The 20,278-nt window shown below is 32.4% G+C and overlaps 2 protein-coding genes across 2 annotated transcripts; both read left to right on the top strand.

Moving 5' to 3' along the window:
* The first annotated feature begins 7,465 nt into the window (after positions 1-7,465).
* LOC133299431 (subtilisin-like protease SBT5.4) lies at positions 7,466-12,775 on the top strand. Its single transcript, XM_061498887.1, has 11 exons — positions 7,466-7,552; positions 7,745-7,854; positions 7,951-8,048; positions 8,134-8,298; positions 8,988-9,093; positions 9,669-10,212; positions 10,354-10,448; positions 10,575-10,820; positions 11,683-11,797; positions 11,908-12,121; positions 12,237-12,775. The coding sequence occupies exons 1-11, from the start codon at positions 7,466-7,468 to the stop codon at positions 12,773-12,775; spliced, it is 2,319 nt and encodes a 772-aa protein (XP_061354871.1).
* A 2,169-nt stretch (positions 12,776-14,944) lies between these two features.
* LOC133299414 (uncharacterized) lies at positions 14,945-15,361 on the top strand. The gene has a single exon (XM_061498866.1). It carries the CDS (start codon positions 14,945-14,947, stop codon positions 15,359-15,361), a length of 417 nt encoding a protein of 138 aa, XP_061354850.1.
* Positions 15,362-20,278: the final 4,917 nt, after the last annotated feature.

Here is a 20,278-nt window from a genome sequence, read left to right as displayed (position 1 = left end):
GGGGTGTTTGAGTATCTGTCAAGTCCTTTTTCTTTTTGCTGAAAAATTCATTCTTTTTTTATCAGTAACGCTATATATATTGGAGAAGCTGTAATCATTATACGAGTCAGTCTATTAATTAATTTGGGGTAGTATAATAGTATTTTATTGAGAGAACGGTAAAAGACTTTAATTTATTGTGATCTCCAGACGAGGCCAAAACCAGTAGATAAGACAAGGCCAGAGTTGCAGTGTGCGTTAGCTGAGTTTGATGCTTGGGTTCGTTCCTCTCCCAACTAAGACGGATTAAATATGGACAAAATTCCGATCACGAAAATCATACTCCATCACCATCAAATATTTAATATTATATAAACTTTGTGCAGTACCTATCAATGGATATATTAAACTAATATCCCTGGCCGTTTTAACTGGTAAGTTTCATCCTTTCATTTATTATAATAAATAATGAACAAACAATAATACAGGGTATGTTTTTCTTCTTGCTCTGAGCAAGCAATTTATTTTCTGCGTAATATATATATATATATATATATATATATATATATATATATGTATATATGTCCTATAAGGCTATATGTAAACCCATCGATAGTTAATGACATTTTGAATAAGAATGTAATTAAAGGGTTGATTTATTAATTAAACTACATAAATATTAAAATTAACCACCTCTACCGCAGCGTTTGTTCTATTGGTGACAATGAAGTCAAACGGAGAAGGTTCCCATCCCAACGGACAAAATAGAAACATGTACGAATTTATGAAGAAAAAAAAAATTATATTGCTGGTAAAGAAAATTAATGAAAGCAACTAAGCTGGTGAATTGGAAACAGTGACCAAAAAGTCACTGTTTATTAAGTTTTTTACCTAAATGTTACGCTAACAGTGTTATTTTTCAATTTGCCACGGGGCAAGTTCGTTATTCGATGTAGCGAACTCGGTTTGCTGACGTGTCACGTTTCTAGTGGACACCAAGTTCGCTACACGGGATAGCGAACTTGGTTTTAACCGAGTTCGCTACACAATGTAGCGAACTCCATACTTATTTATTTTATTTTTTTTAATTTGGTACTTGTTATCCACTAGAAATGTGACAGGTCAGGAAACTGAGTTCGCTACACCGAGTAACGAACTTGTCCCTGTGTCAAATTGAAAAATAACACGTGATATTTAAATAAAAAAACTTGATGAAGAGTAACATTTTGATCGATGTTTCGATGAATTGCTTAACCATTCTAGTCTCAGATATTAATCGCATCGTGAACCCCAATCCTGGTTATTCTCAACAATCAACATTCTAATGGTTAGCAGTTAAGTTTTAATTAGCTCATAAAAATACATTAATATTTTGTTTGTACTAACTACTATCATTTATTGACAAAATGGCCAAGTCGTCTCTGGATCCAGGGAAAACAAATACAGCAAAGCTGCGTAGCTGTCAACAGGGCGATTAATGGCTTCCTGGGCTTGAAGGATTTCTTAGTTGTAAAAGGCTGGTGAACTTGGTTATACAAAATAAGTAACTACATTATATTTATTCTTTTTTTTTTTTTTTGGTAAACAATATTTATTCTTAAATTATTTACTAAGTTGAGATTACTATGTAATTTAAAATAAATGAATAATAAGTACTTATTTATTTACTCATTTTAAATTCAAAATTACTTTATAAAAGTCTTACAACGACGATCCCTGCTTAGTGCTAAACGAAAGTGGGAGTGTGGGACCACTAATCCGTTTAATCATTTCATTTCTGTTTTTTTTTTTTTTTTGGAGAATATCTTTTCATTTCTAAATAATGCTATTATAAACTCACATAACTGATAACTCCATCTAAAAATTTTTACTCATTCTTTTCATCGAATTTTTTCCTCTCTAAATATAATTTTACTTCCATGTGGGTACCTGTGTTGATATTTTTTTATTTCTCCATTACTTCATTAATTATCCAACTAATGTGGTTTAAGCTAGACAAAATCACAAGAGCAACATAATTCTTTGTATTAAATTTTTTAATATACTATATATTTAAGACTTTAACTCAAAATCATTAATTAAGTTGGAATAACCCTTATTAATTAACCAAGGTACTTTGTGATTTTTATTTATTCATTTTTTTTAGTGTATGTCTGTATAGACATTCCTGCGCCTGAAGATCCATAAAAAGGCTTCTTTTACTGGAAGCAACGGGAAGGTCCGCTATAAGTCTAACTAAATGACTAAGAGCTCGTTTGTTTTCACTTTTAAACAAAGTAATTTTTATCTATTCTTTATTTTAGAAATTTTTTTTACAAAAGTTAAAGTTATTTATATTTTTATAAAAATATTTAGATTTTGAAAAAAATATTTGACTTTTGACTTCTACTTTTTTTAGAAGTTAAAATTTTTAGCTTCATAAAAAAGTAAGTTTTTTGCTTTTTTTGTGCCTTATGCTTTTTTTAAAAGCAGACATCCAAACGAACTAAAAATGAAAAGTGCTTTTTTTCACACAAAAAACAACTTCTAGAGAAAAAAAAACCTATCCAAACGGCCTAATATTTAATGTGAATGGCTAGGATCGACGTTTTTCCTTTTTATGAGTATACTTGGCTTGGGCTAAAGGATTTACTTTGGGCTCTTGTTGCATAGCCTTACTATTGGGGTGTGCCTCAATTTTTGCCCCATGAGTCCCAGGACTTGGTTTAAGTAAACAGTTTTTTTTTTTTTAATATATTAAAAAATTAAACACACAACCTATTACATAATTATTCACGTTTCTCACCAGCTAACTCTATTGGCTTAAGTAAACGATCTTTAACAAATAAAAGTTAGACGTGTTTATCTCCTCAATAAATAAATAAAATCAAAATTAATATTATATTTAAAAATGTTTAAACAAAAGAGAAAAAAGTAAAATGAAAAGAGCGCAAAAAAGAGTTTTTTAAAGTTTTTCCAACTATTTTGTATTTTTCCCCCTAAATTATTTAGGATTGAATATTAAATTCTTATATTTTATTATTCTCTTTGAAAGCGTAAAAATTGGTCATTGGAAGTTAAAGTCTAAAACTCAAAGGGCTGATTTGGTCAACATGGTAAATAAAATATAATAGGATTATGCGATCTATTAACCTCATGCTGCATGAGATAATTATCTGATGCAACATGAAATAATTATTTCTCTAGGATTATTATCCCTCATTTGATAAATCCTTGGATTAATGTTGGACAAAATTGAATATGAAATATCATATACTCTCATTTTGAATGTGACCTTATATTCTTTTTTTCTTTTTCTTTTTTCTGTATAGAACGAATTCAACTCAAATGATTAAGTTGTTGGTTTAAGTTACATTTTTAATTTTTATATTTATCTATTACGATCTCTCACACAAGAGCTCACTGGACTCAGAGGGTGGACAATGCACAAACCCAGGGATGGCAAAAATGAGCCAACCCATCGAGTTGGCTCGTAGCATCATAAAATGAGCGGGGTTGGATTGGTAAATGAGCTGACAACCCGAGTTAGCTTTAAAAAAATCGAGCCAATCAGCGGGTCAAACGAGTCAGCTCGCGAGTTATCCTTTTTTTTATTTATTAAAAAATATAAAAGAATAATAAGGAGGCAAATCTATTCAAAGAAAGTATAAACTTTTTATTTATGTAAGTTTACGTTTAGCAATTTTAATTATCTTATATCATATTCAATTTTTTAAAATTTAATATATTTTTTATCTTACTTCAATTATCATGTTTTTTTAATCTTTTTTAGGCTACTTTTTTCACATTTTTTCGAACTAACCATTGAGCCAAAATACTGAATTAATTAAATTGGGGAGTGAGGATCGAACTCGTGTTCACTTGGTCACGAAGGCTCTGATGTCATATAAAGAACAAATTCAACCCAAAAGTTACATTAAAATTTTTTATATTTCTCTAACACTTTCTTTAAAAATTTGCTTTGCTGAGAATGTAAGAGTCTATCCTTGCCATCAATCAGTCCTACTGCTCCCCTCGGCCACCCCACCATCATTATAACTAATATTGACAATCAATTCAAATTTTATTTTTTTAAAAAAATTTAGTGAAGATTTTTTTTTTTAGAAATTTTAGTAAATTATTTTACGTATTATAATATATTTTTTAGATTATGAATTTCAGAATTTTTTTAGTAATTCAAAACAAGAATTAATGTTTAAGCAGCTAAAAATTAATTTTTAAAAAATTATGTGAAATTCTTTTATAGATGATATTTTTTTATCTATATTAGATTCTCACATTATCTAGTTCACCTCAATCACTTAGTATCGATAATATTATTCAATCATGTTTCTTATCTATTGCACATCAAACTCATAATATAATATGAATTTATGAAACTTATATTTTTTTCTATTGTTATTCAGCTTTTTGGATGCAACTTTATAAAAAAGTTAACATAATGCATTTTTTTAAGTCGGGATTCTTTATTTTTGAGAAATGCAGAAACTAAAAATCAAATATTTTTTTAATAAATTAATTTTTCCCAACCGCACTCCTAAGGCCTGATAAACAAGACTCCAACCCAAAGGAGTGGGTCGAGTTTTACAATCCGTCAACTCTCCTAATCTATTTTTTTGATTTGTTCTTTTCTTTTTTAATGTAAGTCGAGATCGCTGGACCGGCCAACCCTCCCTAGCCGCCAAATGGGGCAGGCCAAACTTTTTAACTCTCTTTCAAAAGTGGGACAAGACATATTGCTAACTTTGCCACCACTACAATTACTCTCACTTGACCACAACCTTTACAACCACAAATCCATTTTAGGAATTTTATATATAAAAAATTCTTATAATTTTTAACATTCAAATAATTTTTTTTTACTTAAAAGTATTTTTTTGTCAAATGAAGGGTGATACTCATACACCCAACAAAGGAAAATAAAAAAGCCGGAAATATAAAGAAACAAGAAACACATCGTATTTCCAAAAAGAAAAACATCGAGTCTCAACAAGGCTGGGAAGGGAATTTAAAAGAATTTTTTATGTACTCCATTCAAGCGTAAAATAAATTTAACTTTAAAAAAATATACTTCTAAAAAAATAAAAATAAAATTCTTTTTAGAGCTCATTCAAACATGATAAAAAGTCCTAAACAAATAATTCTTCAGCAATTAATGACCCATTTGGATGGCTTTTTTGCCCTACAAAAGCAATTTTTTTTAATATTATTTTTAAAGTCCGTCTTACTACATATGATTGTTTGGATATTAATTTTTTTAACAAATAAAAGTCTCAAAAAAGAATTTTTTTTTTTCCCAAACTAAAATTTCTAACTACTAAAAAAATAGAAACTAAAAGTCAATTTTATTTTTAAATTCAAATTTGTTACAACCTTGACTCTGCCGCCACCATCACCACCTCTATCCCCCCTCGCCATCCAAACGGGTATAAAAGAAGTTTTGTATTATAAAAAGTAAAAACCCACAAACACACGAAGGAAGCCAAATGAATAGGTTGTTAAAAAAAGTCCAAAGCAAAAGTTGCTTTATGAAAAACTAAAGATTTTAAACTAAAAAAAAAAAAAGAAAAAAAGGAAAAATTGTTTCTCTTGCAACTGAAGATAAAATTATCTCTTTCAGATCCAAAATGACGTTATTTTAGATTAAGGAAAAAAAATGCAGGGTTATATGTTGTAAAAGAAATGTTAATAAAAAAATATCATTCACAAACTAACAAATATATATGTTTTGTATTGTTTGAATTCAAACTGGTTATGTACTATGTAAAATTTAAAATTAATTTATTCATCCATGGAAATATGTTTTGTATTGTGTAACCTTGATATATTTGGTAAATTTTAATTCATGTTTTTTAATTTAAAGTTTAAATTTGACTCAAACAAAAATTAACTAATTTAAAGTTTAAATTTAACTCAAACAAAAATTAACTAATTTATGATATCAAAAAAAAAAAGTAAAGTTTAAATTTGGCTCACTATAAATTATTTTCCGCATTATGACAAGGAAAAAAAAATCATTTTCAGTAAATTTTAAATAATTGAAAACAACTGAAACCATATTATTTTGGAAAGACCGATTATTAAATCCTAATTCAAAACCAATTCTTATTCAATTTTTTAAATCTAGGTTTAATTTAAGATATAATTAAATAAATCATATTTTTTTTAAAAAGAAATGTAACAAATGATTGACAAGGTTTTAAAATCATCCTCTTAAGGAAAAGTAAACAAACACCATCGTATGAATATTTATAGCAAAAAAAGTATTCAAACAAAATACATCCCACAACAAAACAGAAGCAGTAAATTAATAATAACATGAGTCTTATTGTAAAATTTAAAAATAAAATAAAAAGAGAAATTTGAGTCCAATTAAAGGATTTTATCCGTAAAAAGAGGGAACTAGAAGTGAAAGTTGCAGCTCCAATCCAACCCAAATAATATAGGGGAGGGGAGTACCCTACAATGGTTGGAAGGTTTTTGCTAGATGGGGCCAGAGTTAGCTTACTGGGGTCAAAGTCAAACACACTTTGTTTTGGTAGGAGGATGCTTGACATTGAACCCACGTACGTGGAGGCTCCCTTGGGTATGGCATCAACATGGGGGATTTTAGCATGTCTTTCTGTGCACCTTGGTCATGCAAAATTCCGAGTTTTGTAAATTTGGAATCAATCAATTTGTATGAGGATCAAGCATATCAATGACATAATATGTAAATCATGCAAACGTCTATATGATGACATGACCATAAAGCAAGACCAATACCCTCTTTCTGTCTATTATGTTAGGTGGAAAAGATTTTCTTAATTTTTAATTTTTTTGGAAAAAAGACACAAAAAGAGAACCTCTCGAGGTTTGTGCATCAGCGTGGCTATGCACCACCAGTTTAAAAGTTAAAAAAGAAAAGAAAAGCAGCAAACTCTGTTGTGTTATGTGTATAAGTATAAGCCAGCAGCAATTGCAGAGGTATTACAACTGTACATCCTCAATAGTCGTCTATAATAGCTCAGGAGATTATTCTGCATTTGGACTAGTTTGTGTTAAATAGATATCTCTTTCTGATTTCCTGATATTCCTTAAAACAGTTTTAACATTTATATTTGGCTAAAATCTCTTATCCTAACTGAATCATTATCAAGATTAGATTTCCATCATTTAAGGCATTTTGTTCAGAGTGTGGGACTCTTTTTTCCACTTATTATTAAGAGCCTTGTTGCAATATAACTTTCCTCTTCATATCTATACGTGTATCGCACTCCCCCAGTCCACCCCCAGTAATAGGAAGAAGCCCTTTTAGAAAAAACAGGGCAAAGAGATAAACTTGTTTACTCTTGTTACTCTCTTTCGCGTTCTCTCTATCTCTCTCACTCCCCCTCTTCTTTTTATAAATATATAATTCACATTTCACATTCTCTTTTGATTAAAGAGGACTGCGCTTGTGACCTTTAAAGCAATATTATTGAGACCTTTGTGAAGTGAAAGCATAATGGGGTCTGCAAAGCATTCAATTTTCCTCTTATTATCATTCATCCTTTTTTCTCTGTTCCAAGCACCTGTTTTTGCAATTAAAAAGGTAAGCTTTATGTCACTATTATCTCTTTCCTACATGAACAGATTGGTAACTTCCATTTTTGTGCGAAACCCACTCGCTATTGTGTTCTTTCAAGTTTTCATCTTTTTGCTTTTCATTTTTAAACTGACAATTGGGTCAATTTCTTCCTCTCTTTTTCTCTGTTACAAAAAAAAAAAAAAAAAAAAAAAAAAGTCTTACATAGTATACTTGGGATCACACGAGCACGGTGCAGAAGTTACAGATTCTGATTTTGAAAGAGTTACTGAATCTCATTATGAATTCCTTCAATCCTATTTGGGAAGGTACACAGTGTTTGAATGTAGCCGAGAAACCTGACTTGCATTCCCTTTTTGTTGGTTCGAACTGATTTCTCTGAATTAACGTTGACATGCATGCAGTTCTGAGAAATCTAAAGAGGCAATAATATATTCTTACACAAGGCACATTAATGGCTTTGCTGCCATCCTCGAAGAGGAAGAGGCTGCTGATATTGCAAGTAAGAACACAGAAACAAAAAATAATAACATTGTTTTCAACGTGATGAATAAAGTTCCAACCTTACCATTGTGCGTTTGATGCAGATCATCCAAACGTTGTGTCAGTATTCTTAAACCGAGGAAGAAAATTACACACTACTCATTCGTGGGAATTTATGTCACTGGAACATAATGGTGTAACTCGCTCTGAATCCCTGTTTAGAAAAGCCAGATTCGGTGAAGATGCTATTATTGGCAATCTTGACACTGGTATCTGCTTCTTGTTTCTTCCATCGCAAATATTTAGTTTATAAATTATTATTATTATTATTTTCTTATTAGATCATGTAGGGGATTTGGGCTAGAATCAATTATGGTATCACACAAACACAAGCAGGAATTCTTGACGTATCATAATTTGAAAGGTCCCGTCTCATATCTTTTCGGTCTTTCTTGCTGACTAGTAAAAGTACCGTATCTTTCTCTCTTTGTGTCACTGCCACCTGCTTTCTCTCTCTCTTTTTTCTTTTTATTAATAAAGAAAAAAAAATAGAGACAAAAAATGTGTAATCACTCTCCACTTGTGAAAAGCATCATATGTCTTGTTTTGCAGCCGTCTAAATCACCTTTGTGTGGACCCTTTTCATGTGTGACTATTCACGCGCGGGTGACCCAATATGTTTTTGCATATCCCATTTTAAATAGCAATATGGGTAATCTTATATTCTAACTTTCTAAGAAACTATGTGTTTCAATCATTCATACGTTGTTATTTCTCTTTACATATTATTGCTGGGTATATGATGTTTACACAAATAAAGTAAATAATAAATTCATCACAAGTCACAACTACTCAACTTTCCTTCACTTTTTTTTAAACGATCCATATCCCTCCTATGTGCAAGAAACATTTCTGATATTGTTTTCGTTAAAGTTTGATTAAAATTTATGTGTTGTAGGTGTATGGCCGGAATCTCCGAGCTTTAGAGATGAGGGGATAGGCCCCATTCCTTCAAGGTGGAAAGGAACATGTCAGAGTGATACCACTGGCTTCCGTTGCAACAGGTGATTATGTTCCTTTTTTCAATTTTCTAGCTGTTTTCCACCGCATTTCCCCTATTTATATACAGTTTATATCCAAGATCATTAAAAGTTTAGCTGTATTTAAATTTCTCTGCAAAAATATACTATCAGTGATCAGTTCGTTGATCATGAGTAGCATGCATGCTTTGTTTGAGTTGTTGTATGGTATCTTCACAAGCATCAATTAAATCACAAGAAAGTCAAACCACATCCATTTTCGTTAGTATATGTTAAATATTGCTAATTATACCACTTGTACACGTGGTTATGTCCCCAAAATCAATGCAAAATAACAGTCCAACTAAAAGTTTATATCATCCATCTCATGCAAAAAAAATAAAAAATTAACACTCCTTTTTCATTTTGCAATTTCTGTCTTTTTGGTATTGTTAGGTGCAAACTAATATTTTGAATTTCTAATACATTCCACCTCTTATGCTTGAATTGAACGTCCTTCATAGTACAGTCCATCACTCTTTCTGCTATCTTTAAAACATTGACGCAATGAAAAGTTTGGAATGTCTAACTGTTATACATTTTGATAAATATTCATGCAGGAAGCTCATAGGAGCGAGGTACTTCAGCAAAGGCTATTCTGCCTATGCGGGGCCAGATGCAATCAATAACAATGTGCTTAACACAGCACGAGATTATGAAGGTCATGGATCTCACACGCTATCAACAATGGGAGGAAACTTTGTTCCTGGGGCAAATGTCTTTGGCTTGGGTAATGGAACTGCCAAAGGTGGTTCTCCTAAATCCCGGGTTGCTACTTACAAGGTTTGCTGGCAACCAATTGATGGCAATGAGTGCTTTGATGCTGATATCATGGCAGCCTTTGATATGGCCATACATGATGGTGTTGATGTTCTTTCCCTCTCTCTTGGAGGGAATGCTGCTGATTATTTTGATGATGGTCTTTCAATTGGTGCATTTCATGCTGTTAAGAAGGGCATCCCTGTAATCTGCTCAGCTGGGAATTCTGGACCAACACCGGGAACTGTTTCAAATATTGCACCTTGGATATTAACAGTTGGTGCAAGCACCTTGGACAGAGAGTTTGATACTAGTGTTGAACTCCAGAATGGAAAGCTCTTTAAGGTAATATTTCTAATTTCCATCTATCCAATTTTAATGTCCATTTTTTTCCTCCCATGATAAAGATAATTAGTTCTACTTTTCTTTTTCTTTTTCTTTTTCCACTTTCATTTTGCTCTCTAATATTTCATCCTTGATTATCAGGGAGCAAGCCTTTCTAAAGCTTTGCCGGAAGACAAGTATTATCCACTCATTAGTGCTGCACAGGCAAAAGCGGCTAATGCATCAGTTGGAAACGCGTAAGAACTGGTTATGTTTAAATATCCCATTTAAGACAAAAATGTTAAAAAAATTCAATGATTTATCATATTCAGTGATGATTTTGAAAGTGCAACATATATAGTAACATGCTTGTCCTTGTATAGTATTCTGTGTAAACAAGGAACAATTGACCCCCAGAAGGTGAAGGGCCAAATATTGGTTTGTCTTAGAGGTGAAACTGCAAGAGTGGAAAAGAGCCTTGTTGCTTTGGAGGCTGGCGCTGCTGGGATGATTCTTTGTAATGATAAGCTTAGTGGTGATGAGCTTATTGCTGATCCTCATCTCCTGCCAGCATCACAAATTAATTATGAAGACGGTCTTGCTCTCTTTGCCTACATCAATTCTACCAAGTAAGTAGTACTCTTGTTATTCCCACCCCTCTCTCTCTCATATATATATATATATATATATATATATATATATATATATATTACAGGTGAGTGCCCAGGTGAGGGCATATGTCCGCAAGTGCAGACATAAAATTTTGGATTTTAATTTTTTTTTTTGTAGCTATGTAGGTCTTTATTTGTCTCTTAGTTTAATATTTATATTAGGAGCAAATATCTTTTTAAGTACCTAACAAAAAATATGATCTCCACTTTAGTCCCTTACATAAAATTAGTCTTCGAGGAGGTCCCTAAGAAATTCAAAGTGGATCAGTTTAGTTAAAATCATGGTCACTCGCAAATTCAAAAAAAATTCTACATTAGTCCCTCAAAAAGACTAAAATGAGTCCACTTTAAATTTCATAGGGACCAAGTGACTATTTTTTTTATAATAGACTAAAGTGGGGACCGAATTTTTTGTCAAGGATGAAAAATGATATTTATTCTTATATTAGTTAGCAACGTAGCAACATACGCAGATAATTAAAACAACGTAGCAACACAAATTGATTAAAGAGAAAACTTATTCTTCCTCCTCTGTCACGTACACATTCTCATAATTTCTTCATCTTTTGTTATGGAAGCAACTAGATTATAAGCGGGTTCAAGAGTTAATTTAAACTTTTTTTACAAAAAAAATTTCGGGAACGCTGCCCCCGAACCTCCGCCACTAAATGTGCGCACATAAAATTTTTCCTGGGTCCGCCACTAATATATCTATATATATATATATATATATATGTGTGTATGCATTTTATAGATAATTACATAAGCTAGCATTGTTCCATCAGTAATGTCTTTAATAGCTATATCATATATATAACAGGAATCCGCTAGGATATATTCATCCACCACAAACCAAGTTGCAGATAAAGCCTGCTCCAGTCATGGCAGCTTTCTCCTCTAGAGGGCCCAACACAATCACACCCGAGATCCTCAAGGTTTGCTTATTCGTCCAGTATGGCTTTCAAGAATATTTGTTTTTTGTTTCATTGCATGCATGATATATAGTATTTTTCACATCCTATACCCTACATTGTAACATCTTCAGCCTGATGTCACCGCTCCCGGTGTGAATATTATTGCTGCCTACTCAGAAGGGATTAGCCCGACAGAAATGAACTTTGATACACGCAGGGTTCCCTTTATCACCATGTCTGGAACATCCATGTCATGCCCTCACGTGGCTGGAGTTGTTGGCCTTCTCAAGACACTCCACCCTGACTGGAGTCCATCAGCTATTAAATCTGCAATAATTACAACTGGTAAAGCTAGCTTTAGAATTCCATTTGATGCTAGCTTCTATTAACTATATATATATATATAAATGTTTCTTTGATGGCCCCACATCTGACAACAACAACAACTTTTGTGTTTCAGCTAGGATAAGGGACAACGATGCTAAGCCAATGCTTGATGGCAATAATGTACTTAAGGCAACACCATTTGCATATGGCTCTGGCCACATCAGACCAAATGGTGCTATGGATCCAGGATTGGTCTATGACCTAACCATCAATGATTACCTAAACTTTCTTTGTATCTCCGGTTATAACCAGACCATGATAAAATTGTTCCCTGGTACTCAATATCGTTGTCCTGATATAGTAAGCATCCTGGATTTCAACTACCCTACAGTAACAATACCTAAACTCTACGGCTCAGTTACTTTGAACCGCAACGTGAAAAATGTTGGTTCACCGGGTACTTATACTGCAAGCCTCCGTGTACCTGCGGGCCTTAACATGTCTGTGGAGCCTAATATCTTGAAATTTGACAAGATTGGTGAAGAGAAGAGCTTTAAGTTGACAGTTGAAGTTACAAGAGGTGGTCTGGCCACAGTATTTGGAGGGTTAACATGGTCAGATGGCAAACATCATGTGAGGAGTACAATTGTAGTTGGCGGCGTCAAAGGTTAGATAATCGGATGTTACATCAAGTGATATATTATATAGTAGATTAGGATGACATCTTTTTTATTCTTAGGTGATTGGGTAAAAGAAAATGAATTACTTGGAATTAATTGTTGATCTTATCATGTTATATTTATTAGTTATTCCCACTTCGTAGAACTGCAATGTGTTAATTGGAGAAATTATATACATGGCGGAAAGCATCGTCTCTAACTTTTTTTTGTAAGAATAATAAGTTTTATATCAAGATTTCAGCGCATTTGACTGTTATTATTTAATTAGAATTTTTAATTAATTAATGATCTAAATCAATTAATTAGTGACAAGATCAATTTATATTGGTATAAAAATAATAAATTTTACATTAAATCTTAACCGTTAATTTTCATATATCTAACAATTATAATCTTTTGAGAATTAATAATTAATTAATGATTATTAGATAATAAATTATAACCGTTAGTGGCACAAAAATTAATAATTAAAATTTAATGTAAAACTTATTACTTTTACACCTATATAAATTTAGGGAAATACACTTTTCCTATTGCTGGAGAAGTGTATTTCTTCTGTTGTCTCAACTCGAATTTCGTGTTTTTATTATTTATTTTTTTAATTTTCAAAATCTTGTGGGCTCTACAAAATTTTATTTGTGCTGGAAATTTTCAATCTCTCTCGTGACAGGAGAGATATTAAGCCCATAAATTTATCTGTCACTATACATAATTCTCCACTTCACAAAGTTCATAATACTGTGAAATGAGCCGGCATCCTGCTGAAATTTATGTCAACTTTTGGATGTGAATTTTGCAAGATATAAATAAATTGCTGTAGGGCTTGTATAGTAGATGAAGTGAAAAGGAAATAGCCTTTTATTTTCAAATGAAAATGACATAAAAAATTGCAGTTATTTTCAATTCTGAATCAACAAATGCGTTAGGGACATGAAAAAAATGTGGTTTGTTTTTTAGTCCTCTCTAACACCACTTTATAGGAACATGAAAACATTTTAAAGCATTTTATTACGGACAAACTGTTATTTTATTTTCAGAATGAAATTGAGCTTCTGTGGGAAATAGTAAATATGCTTAAAAAACCCCATGATACCCGCTATAAGTATATCTATTAAAAGAACGTTTCGGCGTTTCCAAATGAATCATTTGATAGTGATCGGTCCGAATGAGGTGTCTCTTTCTACGATGGATTCGGGAGAAGTGAATCCTCTCATGTGCTAATTAGTATGATTATGTCATGTGGGCAATCATAACCATACATGGGTGAGTTAATGGTGATAAAGAATGAGAGAAAAAAAATATAAGAATAGAAAGTTACACAATCATCACTGTTGATTTAAACATTCCATTTCCGATAGGCCCATTATAAGAAAAAACGACAAAAGTCACCAAACGGCCTACCTACCATAAGTCTGAGTATAAACAGAAACTAGCTCAAGTACTGCTGAAGACCGTGCTTGCCAAATAACAACCTCAATAATTCGTTACCAAAAATTGTCAAACGTTTAAAAGAGAGAGTTGAGTTGCGTTAATAGGAGGTACAACACATGATCCGTGATTAGGAGCGGAGAGTAGTAAAGGTTAAATGTAAACCAAAATTAGAGACGCAAAAGGAGGACCCAATCCCTATATATCTCAATCAAATTACTTTTTATTTGTACATGTCATAGACAGCCAACGGGGGAAGGGTGGATGGCATGCCAAAAAAAAAAGTGTGACAGTGTGATGAATTGTGAGACGGTTTAGCCTTAAAATGGCGTAGCGTGTGTGCAACGATCACCATTTCTAATCATTCTTCATAAGCATAAGTTACCACCAACAGACATATAGATATTAAGGTTCCCTCGCTCCCCCTTGGCCGCAAGTATTAAGGTTTCCAACTACCCCCCATTACTCTTTGGATCATCATGTTTTCATATAATCATTCTTATGATCTATTTCATTGTTGTTCGCTTTTATATTAAATTTTGCTCGCCCCACGTGTATAGTTGATTCAATCTGGGATGATGGGTCAATGAAAAATACGATCTTGCAATGCAGTCTGAGTTTTTGTGTTTGATTGTGTGTAAATAATTAATTACTGGATAGTGGATACCAATTAATTTAATTAAGTTGTTTGTAAATCTTGCATTGACAGAAAACGCTAACTGGGTATTTATAAATGGAGCTGGAGAAGAAGAAGAAGAAGAAGAGAGGAAGAGAAGGAGAGAATGAAACTGAGACTGAGATGGAGTGTTTAGAGAATAGCAACAAGGCAAAGAAGAGAGATATGTATGGCATGAAGGATGTGGAAGAGGAGGGTTGTTCCCACTTGGCATTTGGGGTGTTTGATTTCCCTTGGCTTAAAGATGGTGTCACGTTCAAATCAGAGGACTACTTGTTTGATTTTGAAGACTATTTCTCCTCATCTCTACAACAAGAAGACGCTAACTTTGAAGCTGCTGAGGCATCCAAGCATCATATTCCAGAAGCCAAGTTGGAAGATAATGCATGGGAGACATTTGAAAGTGATCTGTTGGAGCTGCAAGCTGAGGATTTGGATTGCATTTGGACCTCTCTGCTCAATCAGCCTCTTTAACGACAGCAGCAGTAACATTGGTGTAATTGTTTGATGAATGAATGATCTTAATAGTTCATCTCAGATGGAATTCACAAGATGGTAATTAAATTTGGGTTAGGTGTATAATATTTAAGTCTAGTTCCAGAATTTTTTCTTGATTTTCTTCTTTCTTTTCCATTATATCCTCTTCTTTCTGCATGGCTTTTCTGTGGGTAAGCCATCACCAATTTTGTCACACTTTTTCATTGATTGTCCCAAAGAAAATTTCATGGACTTATGTTGATGAATTAAAAGATATAGTAATAAAACAGAGGGACTTAAATTTATGCACCATTCAATATAAATCTGCATCTACGTACTATGTTGGACACGCATCCTTATGTGAAATTCCTTAGTCCATCCATCTCAATAAAATTGGCTATGTTGATGGTACTATGAAGAGCATAGTCCTGGAAAAAGAAAAACAATTATGTACGCAATAGTCCAAATTAGGCCCGGTCCAAGAATAGAACAAAACTGACAATGTAGTTTAAGCGAAATGGGTTTCTCGTGAACAGGATATAGATTAGGGAGAGTTATTCCATGCACCTTGTGAAGTTGGGCCACATGGATGTACCAGATGACTTGTGTGAAATATATATCAATGGCTAACAAATTCAACTTGCAACTTGTTGAACAGGTTAAGGAGGAAATATTATTTTCATTTAAGGGAGCGTTTGGTACACGGGATTTTGAGGGATTCTCGGGAAACTGAATTTTTTTAAATTTTAAATTTTCAGATATTATCCTAAACTGAATGCAAAAATTTCCGGACAAATAAAAATTTCTCCTGTACCAAACGCCCCCTAAGAGTAACTGAAATTGTAATTGTAATTGTTAGCCCCAAAAAAAAAACTAGTTTTTCTTCTCGTACTCATACCCATGAGCCTTTGTTCATGTTAAGATTCATTAGGTATATTCCTGTTTCACTCGGGGGATGTTTCAGCTTATATTCCCACTAATGTAATTTCTATTACAGATGGCCAAACTACGAGTGCAATGGAAAATGTAAAAAGTACCATTAAAGCAGCCCAAGCAAGACTTATTAGATCCATGTAAATTTTGTCTCCTATCTCTATCAATATGAAGCTATAGCATCATCATTAGCCGGAATCGAAATATCTGCGAGATCGGGGTCACAATTTGTATCGATTAAACAAATCGTTGGAATTCCCAAAGTGATACATTCATATAATGTGAGATACTCAACATGAACAAAGGCTCATGGGCTTTTTTACCCTTATAACTTTTTATTAATAATTAATTACCAAATTGACCTTCATTATAAACTATTTCAAAAATTTAACCCCCTCAAAAAACATAACACCAATCTGCCCCTGTTTGACCGTTGACCACCAAGCCTACCCGGGTACACCCCTCCCTACCCGAGTATTTTTTGAAATTTTTTGTTTACCCGGGTAGGGAAGGGTGTACCCGGGTATTTTTCTTGACACCTGCGAAATTGCTAGAATTATTTACCCGGGTACGGAGGGGTGTACCTGGGTAAATCTACATAAAGTGGTTGACTTTGGCATTATTGAAGGAGTGTTCCTGGTTTAGATTTTGAACATTGAAGGAGTGGATCTTTTCCTCCTGGGTAGATTGCTTCCTTTGTGAATCCTCTTCGTTCATAATTAACTCACTCAGATCTAGATAAAATTGTAAGATCACCATTTTTTATTTTTATTTCTTGGTGATAATTGTTTGACCATTGTTTGCCCATGACCTCAACTTTTTTGGACTGCCACTTATAACTTTAATATTTTATATTTGCATAACACGAATGTATCAGATAATGAAATACAATTACTTCATATACAAGATGCTGTAGCTACTCTCAAGCGAGTGCAAAATAGGATGTGACTTTCTAAGCTTATTTGTTCTATAGAAACAAAAGTCTCTGTCGAAAATATGACCGCAAAGAGTAACTTTCTTACAAATGTTCATGAAAGATTTGGAATTCTTATCTCACACTATGGATTCATGGAACGCTTATAGTAAGGCACACAGAAACAAAAGACACTCACTAAATAGGTAAACATAGAGTTCCAGGGGAACTAGCTTACATAGCATAAGACACACCACCTTTGGATGTTAGAATTTTTAATTAGTTAAATTCTTGTTCTGGTAAACATTCAAAGTGGTCTTTATTAAATGCCTTGGCTGTGACAGAAGAGAGGGAGCTTGGCTGAACAATTTGGCTTCATCTGATATTGAAAGATTTATAGCCAGAGCTCCCTGGTATGTTTGTCTGAATCCTTCCCCTCTCATCAGCAAGCCTGCAGTGAGTTTCCTTAGGGTGATGGCCTTTGCTGTGGCTGCTGCTGGCCTCATTGCTTGAATTATTTACAAAAGATTACACACTGAATGCCTCGACAATCGGCATAATAACGCCAAAGGGATATCCCAACCACTTTATGTAGATTTACCCGGGTACACCCCTCTGTACCCGGGTAAATAATTCAAGCAATTTCGCAGGTGTCAAGAAAAATACCCGGGTAGACAAAAATTTCAAAAAATACTCGGGTAGGGAGGGGTGTACCCGGGTAGGCTTGGTGGTCAACGGTCAAACAGGGGCAGAATGGTGTTATGTTTTTTGAGAGGGTTAAATTTTTGAAATAGTTTATAATGAAGGTCAATTTGGTAATTAATTATTAATAAAAGGTTATAAGGGTCAAAAAGCCAAGGCTCATGGGTATGAGTACGAGAAGAAAAACTAGTTTTTTTTTTGGGGCTAACAATTACAATTTCAGTTACTCTTTTATATATATATATATATATATATATATATATATATATATATTTTCCAATGACTAGTTTTCTCTTTCTTCTATCTCTCAGAGCTTGCTCTTGTGTGCTATTTATTTACCTTAATAGTTGCTTCAAGTAGGGAAGAATATGGTTGAGGATGGGAAGAAAGAGTGCACAAGTTAACTAATTCAAGTGGAGAAGAAAATAAATCGAAAGAAAAAAAGAATAATAATGGGAATTTTAATCCCAAGAGATGACAATGCTTATATCTCTATCATAGACCCACACTGCCATTCCAAGTAAAAGTAGAGAATCGTTTAACGAAAAAAAGAAGAGAGAAGAGAATCACCTATTAGAAGTTTGATGAAAATGCCATTTAATTTTGATAGATTGTGAGTGTAAAAGAATTTTATTGAGTCATATTGCGTTATCCCATCATTGAATGAGTTTAGTAATATATAAAGAGAAAGATTATATTTACAAACTTTTTATTCACAAACTCTTACAAATTACATTAAGTATGATCATACACTTTAATCAAGAGTGTATGACCGCTCATATTTAGTGTTTTTTATAAAAAAAAAGTTTGTAAACGGATTCTATATAAAATATCAAATTCATTAAATGATGTGATAAAATGTCATTGAATGTTGTTATAATTTTTTTTTAAATTGATAACCCATTTAAATTAAATTTAAAAAATATACGAATCAAAAGACATAACTGCAAAGAAATGTGAAGCTGATCTAAAGCTTGGTAAAAGGAATGGGCCTGCGCCTTCTGTTTAGCAATCAATTTTTTTTTTTTTTTTTATTGCTTTAACCAATGCGTGTCTCTTTTCTATTATTGCGTGGTTAACTAGAAGGTATTTTTATTTATGAAAAAATGTTAAATAGTATCAATAGTTTTTTCTAAAACAAAAAACTCTATTACATTTTGTTTATTATTCGTTTGTTTATCAACTATATATTTTTTCTCTTAACCACGTACAATTGGTTGTTTGATATTCATAAGAACTTTTATATAAAAATTCTGTATCAAATAACATTGCTGGTTAATTATTAGGCGTGACCAATCGATAACTTTGATTTTGGCTAAAGCAACAACTCCTAGGTCATGGACTCCCAATTTCAATATGATCTATTTGGATATGATTAAAATGTTTCATGATAATTTATTATTTTTTATTTTTAATCATTCTTAAATTTAAAAATATTTATTTGAATTAAAAAAATTATCCTCGTTTTTTTTCTTTAAAAATTATCCATCTTAAACATACTTTTTTTAAGACAAAACTCAAACGGTAAAATAAGATCGGATTGTTAGAACAAAAATATTTTTATTTTATTCATCTGATTGGGTCTATATTGGACGATATTTTCCAAGGATGTTGTTGTGTTTCCCTATTCTTAAACTGAAATGTATCACAAATATAAAAGGAAAAATCAAACATAAAAATAGTGAAAAAGGAGGTATTAAAGGGACTAAGGGAGCAGCGATTATTGGAAATGGAGACTTTGCATACGTGGTGTGTTATTGTTGCCCTCTTGACTGTGCCGACACTTTTCATTTGCATCTATCTGTAGAGCAACCAGCGATTTTACCCTCTTCATTCTGCTATATATTCATTCATATTTCCATTAACCCTATGTTGAGGGCCAACAAGACAAGCCCAAAATCTAAATGGAAAAGTAGATTCTATAATCACATGATTTTTTTTATTATCTTATTTATTGACCAAACACAATGAGAAATACTGAAAATAATTTTCTTCACCTTTTTTTTTTTTTATAAAAAAGACGCTTTATGTTGCTAAATAATTAGAAAAACATGTATCGCATCAATTTATAAATTTAAAACAAATTTGTAATGGCATATTATCATTAATAAAATAATATATAGTTATTATATATTAATATTAATAATTTATGATATAACTCAATACAAATACAAATAAAAATTAGAAAGTACTGTTTACCAAAAAATAAAAAATAGAAAGTACTGTTTTTGATTATTCACAATTCGTGTCAAGTGTGATTAAAAAAAAACATCGGTATTTGATTTGAAGTATCGTTGGGTATGCTTGTTGGTGACTAGTTGCTAGGTTTGGCCAATTCTTTTATTTGAATTTGAGGCTGATAATTG

The sequence above is a fragment of the Gastrolobium bilobum genome, unplaced genomic scaffold (genome assembly GCF_033153095.1).
Source record: "Gastrolobium bilobum isolate Gb01-03AN ecotype WA unplaced genomic scaffold, APGP_CSIRO_Gbil_v1 utg7477, whole genome shotgun sequence".
Classification (NCBI taxonomy): domain Eukaryota; kingdom Viridiplantae; phylum Streptophyta; class Magnoliopsida; order Fabales; family Fabaceae; genus Gastrolobium; species Gastrolobium bilobum.
This window is presented reverse-complemented; position numbering and strand designations above follow the sequence as displayed.